Source organism: Setaria viridis, chromosome 7, assembly GCF_005286985.2.
Source record: "Setaria viridis chromosome 7, Setaria_viridis_v4.0, whole genome shotgun sequence".
In the NCBI taxonomy this organism is placed as follows: domain Eukaryota; kingdom Viridiplantae; phylum Streptophyta; class Magnoliopsida; order Poales; family Poaceae; genus Setaria; species Setaria viridis.
Window position 1 is genome coordinate 22,784,360 of NC_048269.2, and position 11,189 is coordinate 22,795,548.

The 11,189-nt window shown below is 48.2% G+C and overlaps 1 protein-coding gene across 3 annotated transcripts; it reads left to right on the forward strand.

Annotated features, from left to right (window-relative positions):
* The first annotated feature begins 6,342 nt into the window (after positions 1 to 6,342).
* Positions 6,343 to 10,918, forward strand: LOC117865744 (uncharacterized). Of its 3 annotated transcripts, none has more exons than XM_072295127.1 (9): positions 6,343 to 6,698; positions 7,819 to 7,881; positions 8,486 to 8,650; positions 8,761 to 8,823; positions 8,963 to 9,029; positions 9,119 to 9,219; positions 9,535 to 9,579; positions 9,708 to 10,169; positions 10,400 to 10,918. In XM_072295127.1, the coding sequence occupies exons 3-9, from the start codon at positions 8,519 to 8,521 to the stop codon at positions 10,568 to 10,570; spliced, it is 1,041 nt and encodes a 346-aa protein (XP_072151228.1). In that variant the 5' UTR covers positions 6,343 to 6,698; positions 7,819 to 7,881; positions 8,486 to 8,518; the 3' UTR covers positions 10,571 to 10,918. The 3 variants fall into 3 exon arrangements, with proteins under 3 accessions (XP_072151228.1, XP_034605879.1, XP_034605878.1); XM_034749988.2 differs by having other exon boundaries at positions 7,842 to 7,881; XM_034749987.2 differs by lacking the exon at positions 7,819 to 7,881 and having other exon boundaries at positions 6,345 to 6,698.
* The last annotated feature ends 271 nt before the right edge of the window (positions 10,919 to 11,189 follow it).

Consider the following 11,189-nt stretch of genomic DNA (forward strand, 5'->3'; position numbering starts at 1 on the left):
AAAAAAAATGCTGTCAGCGGTCAGCCACACAATTTTGCATCTAGAAGGGAGGTGGCTTTTGTTGGACCTGCTCCATTCCACCAGCGGACAACCCAGCCGCCGTGCGAGACAGGGCCGCATCTCACGTCTCACCACTCCCCGGCTGCCCTCCGTCGTCAAGACTCGAAGATCCTCCACGCGACCTCGACTCCGTCCTCCCTTGCTTGGTTGACAAGCGACCATGGATCCGTGGTCCATTCGTGCGCGAAACAGGAGCGAAGCAACAACGCAGGGCATATGAAACTGCGAGTGCCCAAATCAGGCCACTCGTGTCCCCCATACCGTACTGTTATTTGTCAAAGGCTCTCCAACCCATCCCCGTCAAACAAGGAAATCAAAAGTCGTTATGTGCATCTGGCTAGGCCTTTTTCCCGTTTGTTTGTTCAGACATCGTTGGCAGAGATCGAGAGAGAGTCGGAAACAATCTTGACATGATCCGGGAAAGAAGAGGATAGGAAGGGGAAAAAATAATCGCGCGTTTTGATGCGTCTTTTCCTGCGGCTGTTGCCAGCCGTTGAGTTCTTAGGAACTTTCTCAGCAAGAGAAGTGGCATGCTTGGACGTTTTCCTGTGATGGCACGTACTAGGTTGACCTCAGTGGGAGAGCGTATTATATTTCCTTGCTTGTCTGACTCGGTGCCGTTGCTTGTGCGTTGAAGCATACTCTAGCGCTTAATCTGACCAAACAGACGGTATCTTTTTAGTTCTCGCAAGAAAAAAAAAGATGGTATCTTTTTAGAAAAAAAATGCAGTAAAATTTCATATTGGAGACATGCGGAATCAATCATCAAGAAGATAAAGTGATTAGTGATCAGACAGAGACAACTCATCCGGTCCTGACAAGCTCAAGCTGTCGAGGCGCCGCTGGTACACCGTGCTCGTGCTGTGCGCGCGCTCGTGCGCGGTGCGCACGGGCCGTACGTGCGCGCGCGCTGGCTTTTTGTTTAGCTTTTGTTTATACGCACCATCGTGTGCCGTGTGCACGCGTGACGCGCATTAAACTACAGCGGCGGCACGCGGAGCGGGTGAGAGCTGAGAGGTGGGGTGAGTTGTTTATTCAAGCCAAGCCACGGCTTCATCGACCGGCGCCGTGGTTCGCCGATCGAGCCAGCCAGACACGGATATTAGTAGACCGATAATTAGAGATTAACATCCATGCCTGCGCAGGCGCGGTGCGACCAGATCCGGGTGCAGAGGTGGGTGATCGTAGCTCGTGGCACACCCTGTCTTATTCTCCCGGCTGCTCCGTTGGCCAGGGACTACTAAACTACTCTCCCGGCCGTGCGCCCGCCCTTGATCACCAATTTTCTGTGTTTTCTTTGCGCTAACCACTCTGTCTGCTTGCACTAATCAGACAGCCGCGACTTTTTGCTTGTGCCTTCGCTAGCTGGACTCACCAGCTAGCTAGCTGCTACTTGGATGCGGCAGAAGGCAGAGTATTGTTTTCGTTATGGCGATGGAGCTAGTAGGACGGGGTGTGGTGAGAACGACAGTGCAGAGTCAACGCACACAGAAAAAAACAAGGAGGGAGATAAGGATCAGAGATGTCCGATATCTTTGCGAAGGATCGCCGCACGCTTTGTCAACGGCTCGCGTAGGTCCTCGGCGTGGACCTTCAGGCTCCATCCACACGTGGCCGGTGGCAACTCAGCACGTTTTAGATCCTGTTTGGCATGGTTCCGGCTCATGAAAAAATCTCTGGTTTCGGCTCATCTGAAAAGTAGCATTTTCAAGTTTTGGCTTATCTTATAGGAAAACGTTTGGCAAAACGGCTTCTCTCAGTTTTTTAAGAATACCTAGAAGATGTCAATTATTTATTGTGCCCTTGTATATGTATGTTGCTTGCACAGATGTGTTTTCTCCTTCCGTCCCTCGCTCGTTCCTTAGCTTGCGTCATGATATTCCTGTAGCTGCCTGTTGACCTCGGCAAACAAGGATCTCCCGCGGCTACCCATGGCTCTCGCCACCTGGGACGATCTCGCCACCCGTCGACCTCGGCAATCAAGGATCTCGCGCGGCTGCCCGTGGCTCTCGTCGCTTAGGGCGATCCCACCGCCCAGGAAGGAGGCTCGCGCCACCAGCTCGAGTTGAGGAGCTCGCACAGCCGCCCGTCAGCTAGCCCTGTTCACCGGGTTGGTGCCAACCCGTGCAACCCGCCAAACTAGCCTGTGGAAACTGGCTACTCAGATTTCATCTGGGTTGGACTAAACCGTAGTTTAGACCAATAAACCAGGGGGCTCATCGACAACTAGCGCTGCGCGGCAGCGATGGCCAGGCCTCTGACGATTACGCGAGTCCTGTTGAATCAAGCTAAACACATATCATTATGTGTTACCGGTAGCTAATCGCGTGGATGCCCCCAAGACGTGATTGTCGTGCAGCGAGAGAACCTGGAGGCCCTGCAGCCCGCCGAACGTGCTTGGCGGCACACCACCGATGAGAGTGATGCCTGGAAGGTGGAGCTCCATGACCGTGGCGTTGGCCACATTGCACCGGATGCCGATCCAGGCGCATGTTGGCACGGACGCATTCCAGCTCAACGCGCGCTCGTGCGGCGTGCCCGTGAGGAACGCCTGCAGTGCCGACGTTGACCGCTCCAGCTACGACAGCTCCGCATACGCGCAGCCGAGCGCTGCGACGGCAGCGGCTAGCGCCAAGAGCAGCACGGGTGCGCCTATCTTTCTGGGTCGCGCCGCGACGGTGGCTCCCATTCATTCGCACCCTGATGAACTGATGAAGTGATGAGCTAGAGGAGTATGACCGGATCATTGCATTTGGTCGGTTAGTCCCTACAAGGCTACACGCACACAGTGCTGCTACTACATTTGGACGAGCATATAGTAAGAACTGGACACCATCCACAGCTGGGCCAGAGCCTGACACATGGACTACACGAGGGCAGCAGTTATTTTACATGCTTGGTTCATGAAACTTGGGCGAGTGATTAATTATCCTTTTGGGTGCAGGTGGCCCATTATGCTGCCGTATAACTCTGTCATCACGTGACTGTACGTAGCAGCACGTTTAAATGGTAATCTCACGCAATCTCAGTCACATGATTCACGAATGAGTGTGAATCGTGTGGAAGGTTGATGAAGAAGCTTTGTGTTGTGATAGGATCGAGTTGCATTGGTTGGTTGAACGTCTTCCCCGTTTGCATATGCCGATATACGTGCACTGCAAATTCCCTTCTGGACCGGAATTATTGGATCCCCAAATGTTTCAATCGGAGACTAAGGGCATATTTGGTTTTCGTCCGTGCAAGCCTCACCCAAAACCTTGGCCAGACAAATTTTGGTACAGGAATCCGCCAGCCGCGTTTTGGCCAACCGTTGGCGTGAAGATGAATTAGTTGGGCATGTAGGCATGCAGACTCGCCAAATCTTGGCTACGATCCAAACAACGCATGGGACAGGGTCAACGTCTCAACGATGAAAAAATTGGCAGGCTGCCATCGGAAGCAATCCAAACGCACCATAAGGGCCTGTTTGATTTCCTTTGCTTATGCATAAGCAAATAAGCAAGTTTTGAGTTGCTTATGGTTGCTTATGGGGCACTTTACTCCTCCTACCCTCATTCTCTCTCCTCTCTCCCCTTTCTCTCTCCTCTCTCCCGGAACAGAGTCGCCGCTTCCGCTGCGCCGGCCGCCGGCCGCCTCCGCGCCGCCCGCCGCCGCTCCCGCTCGCGCTCGCCGCGCCGCTCCCTCCCGCCGCTCGCGCCCGCCGCTGCTCGCGCCCGCCGCCGCTCGCGCCCGCCGCTGCTCGCGCCCGCCGCCGCTCGCACCCCGCCACCGCCGCCTCTGTACTAGGAGCTGGTAATGGTTGGGGGTAGTGGGAAATGGGATGGCAGGGGCAAATATGTCATATGCAATCAGATAAGCAACCCAAACCAAACACCTAGACTTATAAATAAGCAACTATAAATAAGCAAATAAGCAACTTATAAATAAGCATCCATAACCAAACAGGCCCTAACATTACCACTCATGCTTTTAATGTTTTGACCGGAGTATCTGTATCGGATGTCAATGTCAAATCTAAAACGACGGTGAATGGAATTACTAGGAGCGACACATGTCCGGGGAGTAAGAGTAACCACGAAAGATCATGTTATTTGTGTTAGCAGTTGTAATAGTTGTGGTATGTAAGGGTAGTCCCAACCCATAGTGTCTATGGGTGGGGTTAAGGTAAGAGAGTATAACAAATATGTACATAGACACTATCTCACCAATGAACAGTGTCTATTGTAGTTTTATAAGAGAAGAGAAATTAATTATTCGTTGCATGTTGAACAAATAGATAGGATTCTTGCAACACGACAATTAGCTAAACACTCGGATAAGCCGTGCAACATGCAATTTCATTTTTTTAACAAAATTGGACTACTGTTATGCGTCCATCCAAACAAACAAGGAAAAAAAATTGATGCTACCCATTTCCTTATCTGCTTATACGGTAAAAGAAAACAAGCTACGCCAGTCCCACCGCATGCCTCCTCTGAACCCCTCTTGACTAGCTCAATCCAGGATGGGAGAAGCTCAATCCTGTATGAAGGAGATCGATCCGGACGGGGAGAAGCTCGATCCCCCATGAAGGAGCTAAGATCCCATCCTTTTTAGGCCTCTATTTGCAGCGATTAGAAGGTCCATCCTGATAGTAGGGTGCAGGGTCGAGCCGGTAAAAATCGAGGCACTGTGCCAAATTCTAAAATGAGACCTGATTATATTAGTAATCATCCATCAAAATTGATTAAAATATTGAAAATTAACTGTACCTGATTCGTATACCAGGAGACTCGATCGACGATCGATCACAATTCACAAAGTGTTAAATTCGGCACGTTCCAATCTTCCGGATCGGTTCCCCTAACCTTGCGCCAGCGCCTCAATGCCACCGGGGCTGCGCAATCGGCCGGCGAAAACCGAAAAGCAAGTCGGCGCAATCGGCCAGGGCTGCGCCTGACGCCTTGTCGCCCTAACACGATGTTGCGGTGACGCCTTGTCCGCCCGTCGCCTCAATCCCGGTGTCACGTCAAGGGTTGAAGCCTGAAGGGCACGTGTGCATGCCTGACGCGGTGAGCCGGTGACGCCTCGATCCCGCTGCGGCGCTGCCGCGTACAAGGCTGAACCGTTGAAGCGTGAAGGATCAAAAGCCTGCTACTAAGTGCTGACGGATGAGTTGAACCACTGAATGATGGAGGAACAGGCCTGTGCATGGATCAAGATGGAGGACGGCCAGTTCGGTGGCCCCCTAAAATTTGGAGGCTTGTGCCATGCCGCACTCCCCTGCGCTCAGCCCTGGTAGGGTGGAGATTGGTAAGCAACTAAGCAAGGACTTCCATCCTAGAAGTGCATGAACTTGTTTTGGTGTCTCACGAAAATGACGCTCTCTAGGAGACGAATCAACCAGGGGCGCCGTCCACCATGCATTGACCCCAAGAACTCACGCACCAACGGCTGGAGGAGGGCGCATGGAGGGGAAGCACCACCAGGCTATGCGGCAGCACCGACGGCAGGAAGGCCACCGCCGACTGGAGCACGGGTGGTCGATTTGAGGCGCAGCAGATCGGGATGAATGGAAAGTGCGTGCGGAAGAAACGAAGGTCCGCCCCCAACGCGAAAATTGGTCGTTTCGTGCGTCTCGGTGCAAAGCGATGACTTGATTTCGTTTTTCCCTCCTCTCTCTTTTTTAATTTCATGCCACATCAGATCTAATAAATTCTTTGGACACTAGATGATGTGGAGGGTTGGAACTACCAGTCTCAGTGCACAGTTTTGTTGTACTGTTATTGAGATTAAGAATTAGGTAACTATGCTGTTATGTGATGAAACTTCTCTCACGTACGATGAAACTCGTCATTCTCTCCTCGTAAACTGACGAGCTCCTCGTAAACTGATGAGGAATAGAATTTAATGGTTATGAAACCTCCGCGACGTTCCTTTCGTATTCTTGCTCCTCTAGTTTGCCATTATTTTTCTGCTAGCTACGCTGACACGCAGGCTGGCTGCCGGGTGTCACCGAACAGTTGACCCGAGCCGCCGGCCCGCCACATTTCAGACCAGACAACCGAGTCGGAGTAGCAGCTAGAACTAGAAGCCAGAGGGCGACGGAAAAAAGCAACCGCTCGCGCGCATCTGATGATCCGAAAGCGACCCTCGGGATTCACACCTCCCCCCGCGGCGCGGCCGCGGTTGCCGCGGTATATTCCTCGCCTCCACCACCTCCCCGGGGGCAGTCCGGTAATTGCGCAGGTGCCAACAGAGCGGGAAAAGAAAAAAGAAAAAAAAACCACCCCGACACTTGTCGTCGGTAAATGAGCAGCCATGGCATGGCAGCAGCAGCGGCGAAACTTCTCCCCCACCTTCTCCGGTTCCCCCTCGTGCGCGGCGTATATATACGCGCACACCTACACGCCCCCGCGCCCCGCCTCGCTCGCTCCAGTCTAGACGTGGCGGTTTGACTTTCTGACCGGGGAATCGGAACGGAGGTGCGCCGTCGTCCCTTTGGGGAGAGGAGAGGAGACGGGATCTTCGCTGGGGAATTCGGAGCCGGTGTGGGGTTGATTCACTCACTCGCCGCGGTTCTTGGAGGCGGAAGGGCGCGCGGGGGAGAGGAGACGCGTCTTCGCTGGATTCTGCCCTCTCGGGCTACGATCGAGGAGGTAATCTCTCCGCTCGTCTCGGCGCCGTCTCCCGCTTCTTCCTAGAGCTTCGATTTTCCTTTTTGGGGGGATTTCGTGGGGATTATGGACGGGACTGCGCGGTGTGCGGTAGAATCTGGTACTCGTGGGGGGTGCGGTTCAAGGTTTTGTAGGGGGAAAAGGAGTGTTTTTGTGGACTTTTCCCTTCGCTGCTCCGGACATTTGGTTTGATTCGTACTCCTGTGTGTTCTTTTCTTGTTTACTTACGGTGCGATCTGAAGGGTATCGATTGCATTCTTTGAGAAGTTAGCGGCTTACTAAGGATTTAAGGTTTTAGCATGTGGATTTGGACTGTGGGAAGCCTTTTTGCCCCCTTTTTTGGTTGGTCTCCGATGTTCTTGTTCGTTTGTTCAGGTGGCTTCAGAGTGTGGTAGCCTGTACATTTGACTTTGATGTGGAGAAGCTGCGAGCATAGTTCGAGTTGCAGGATTCAAGGTTTAGCATCCGGAATTGTGGTAGCACATAGGTAACCTCAATTTCGGTTAGATTTAGTTCATCTGCGGTGAAAGTTTCAGTTTCGGACAAGAAATGGTCAAAAGAGGTTGCTTGTAGTAGATGTTTTACTGATTTTGTGCGTGCCGTCCATTTGTAATGGGCTATCACGCGCCTTTTCTTTCTGGCATTGTCCTCATTGGAGTCTCTAGAAGGTGACAGATTTGCGTGGAAAGTAGTGATATTATCTGATTTCCTCCAGTATGGATGACGAGTAGGTTTTATTTGTGGGAAAGATGGTAGATTACTTTTGCTGTTGGGTACTTTTGCAAATTTGGAGGTTGCGGTAGTTACCAGATGGATATTCAATGACAACGTTAGCTTCCCAGTTATGTCCGTGTCACATCGAATATTCGGAGACTAATTAGGAGGACTAAATATGAGTTAATTATAAAACTAATTGCACAGATGGAGGCTAAACGGCGAGACGAATCTATTAAGCCTAATTAATCCATAATTAGCAAATGGTTACTGTAGCAGCACAATGTCAAATCATGGACTAATTAGGCTTAATAGATTCGTCTTGCCGTTTAGCCTCCATCTGTGTAGTGGGTTTTATAAATAGTCTATATTTAATACTTCTAATTAGTATTTAAACATTCGACGTGACAGGAGCTAAACTTTAGGCGGAGGAACCAAACACCCCCTTAAGGTACTCATGAAAGGTGCCCCATTCGGTTGCTCAATAGGGAAGTTCCATTCTGTTTGTGTCCCCAGTCGGAGTACCAGTGATTTTGGTGGTCCTTGAGAGTAGCTGATCTGACTATGAGTTAGCACAGAACATAGCGCTTCCCTTTTGTCTGTCATTATATTTATAACGGTGCGGCCATCTGTCAGTTTTGAGTAAGGAGTATAATTTTATTTTGTGTCATGCGTTACTCTGGTTTTCATGATGAGATTATGGAATCCGTTAGCGCTTATTACATACAGACAATGGGTAGAATTAATATGATAAACTGTTCATCAGTGCTCAGTCACTTTTGGTGCTTGATCAATCCTTGTAATTTTGTCATGTGCACCTTTTATTCTTAATGAAACTATTCTACTTAACTTTTGGAAACCTAGTGTAGCAAACAATGTAGATAACATTTTCTTCACATTTAGTAAATGTAAAGGAGACTTGAGGGTCAGGGAGTGGCCAGCTTCCTCAGAAGTGCTATCTGTTTTCATGTTGATGGACTGTGATTTCATTTTATTGTAGTTTGTGTTCATTTTCTGATTCAATGTTAGCTTAATATTATTTTCTTCCCTTCCAGCTTTGTTAGCAGCAGATATTACAAGGTAGCATAATGAAGGCACCGTCTCTACTGGTTCAGTGTTTCCCTGGCTTGCTTCCCAGCAAGGCCACTAGTTGCGTGCCAATTGTATCCGAGAAGGATCTGCAGCTACCTTCTCCAGCTGTTGAAATAATCCCCTCAAAGGTACACTTAATTAGTCTGATTTGATTCATGTATATTTGAAAGGAGATGCTTTTTGCTTTCTGCAGAAGTTCCATTGATTCTCAAAAGCAGTATTCTTTGAACTTTTCCAGAGCGCCCATCCTTACAAATATGCTGGTGAGAAGGTCGATGTGCAAGGTCTTGATATTTTCAAGGTTAGCAGTGAATATAAATTCACTCTTTGATTAGGTTTCTTGTTGGAAATACAAATTGTTTGGTAATTCTTCAAAGACTCGTGCTATTGGAGTATTGGTCCTAATCTTCCAACTTTTCTATATGTTTCTGTTTTTTCAGGGGAAGGTCAGTGTAGCGGATATGATAGCCTTTTCACCTTCAGAAGTAGCATCAGCAAAATACGATGGTAACCATCTATTAAATAAGCTTGCAAGGTTTCCCCCCTCTGTTAGTGTATTCTAAGTATAGAAACTAACTGCATTTCTCTTTTCGCAGGAACTCTGAAATATTGGGAGAGTTCCATCACTCTTGTCAACATTCTTAAAAATGAGATCCGTGATGGACAGTTGAGCTTCAGGGGGAAGCGGGTTCTAGAGGTAACTCCTGCAAGAAATCTAGCTTCTTTATGTAGTTATTTCATCAAGTTGGTGCTCTGTACTCTAGTAGTCTATACAGACTCTTGTGGTTTCTAGTCCTCCTTTTTGCTTCCATTGAAGCAGAAAGTATGGTAGAGCTTCATAATCTGGATTTATTCATAATGGTATCATTAGGCCCTTTGCTTATTCCAAGCTTCATTCTTTCTACCAAAAGTAGCTGCTAAGTTAGTAGTAATTGTATTTCAGCATGCATACATTTCAAAAAGATTCTGTGGCCACTTCTTGATTATCCTTTTGTTTTGACAATTGATGCAGCTCGGATGTGGATCTGGTCTGTCTGGCATTTTTGCCTGCTTGAAGGTGTGTTATCTTTCCATTGCTTATGATAACAGTCTAATAATATGGGATGCTTATTTCAAATAGATTTTACATTGTCTTTTTCAGTTGTGCCATGACTAACGTCTGACTTACTTAAATTCTACTTGCAGGGTGCATCCACAGTGCACTTTCAAGACATAAATGCAGAAACCATCCGATGCAGAACAATACCCAACGTTCTTGCAAATCTTGAGCAGGCGCGGGATAGGCAGAACAGACCATCTGAGAGCCCCGTTACACCATCTAGGCAGCTGTTGGCTCCCAATGTGCATTTCTATGCTGGCGAGTGGGATGAACTCCCTACAATTCTCTCAGTTGTGCAGCCACCCGCTGCACCAACAAACCTTAGCTTTTCTGAGGATGATTTTATGGATGGCTGCAGTAGTCATGACGGGAGTAGTATAGTTGGTCATGACTACTGCCCCCGACGATCTAGAAAGCTTTCTGGTAGCCGCGCATGGGAGAGAGCTAGTGAGACTGATCAAGCAGATGGTGGCTATGATGTAATTTTGATTTCTGATGTCCCCTATGCTGTGAACTCCCTGAAGAAGCTCTATGCCCTTATTTCAAAGGTCAGTTCCTTATTAGCCATGTCAGGTCCTGCATTTGTTATATATTTCCCCATGCATCCAGTTGAAATTGCGATGGAGCACGAAATTTGAAGCTTCTTAGGTTCTTTCTTTGATCAGGACTGTAGATGCTGATATAAAGTATTTTTACTGAAGCAGTGTCTTTCCCCCTCTAATATGCTGAGATGTCGATTTTGGTTCTGAAATCTATCTTTGTGGTTTTATTATTGCAGTGCCTTCGTCCCCCATATGGAGTCTTGTATGTGGCTTCAAAGAAGAACTTGGTCAGTTCCAATGGCGGTGCAAGGCAGCTTCGAGCTCTGATGGAAGAGGAAGGTGTCCTTGGTGGCCACTTCTTAACTGAGTTGTCTGACAGGGAGATATGGAAGTTCTTTTTCAAGTGAGCATATCCAGAAAGTGGGAAGAGGAGGAAATGAATCCTGACCTTTTAAGACACAATTTTTTTATTTCTATCCGCAGTAATGTACATACGGCGAAGCATAGTTCCATTTATTCTTTGGTAGCAGGTTGAAAGAATTTGAAAAAAATGTGTAGGTGAGCTTGCTCAAGTATTGGAAACTTTACTGTTAGTAGATCTGCAGTGTCGTTATATTAAGTGCAGAAAGCAACTGTATTCCCCTTTTGTATACCGGATATATGATGATGGCGATTCAGTCAGATCATAATATTAGAAACTTTCACAAATTGCGCATCTTCCTGAGGATGTGTGCACTGTTGTGAGTTGGTTGGTATCTGTCTTGCTGATTCAGTGTACCTTGTAAAATTATGTTCCGCAAGTTTTGAGCTTGTTCGGCGACTCAAATCATCTGACATTAAGAGATTCATGCTAAAGAAAATAGTGTGGAAATGAGGTTACCCGAAATAATTCGTACGGTTAATAAGAAGTTCATGTGTCAAAACAAATTCTAGAGTGGATCCAGAGAAACTTTAGCCAAAATCTATTGACATTATGCAACCAAAATAGGTTTGTGTTGTATCCAATAGAGAAAATGCAGCACAAGA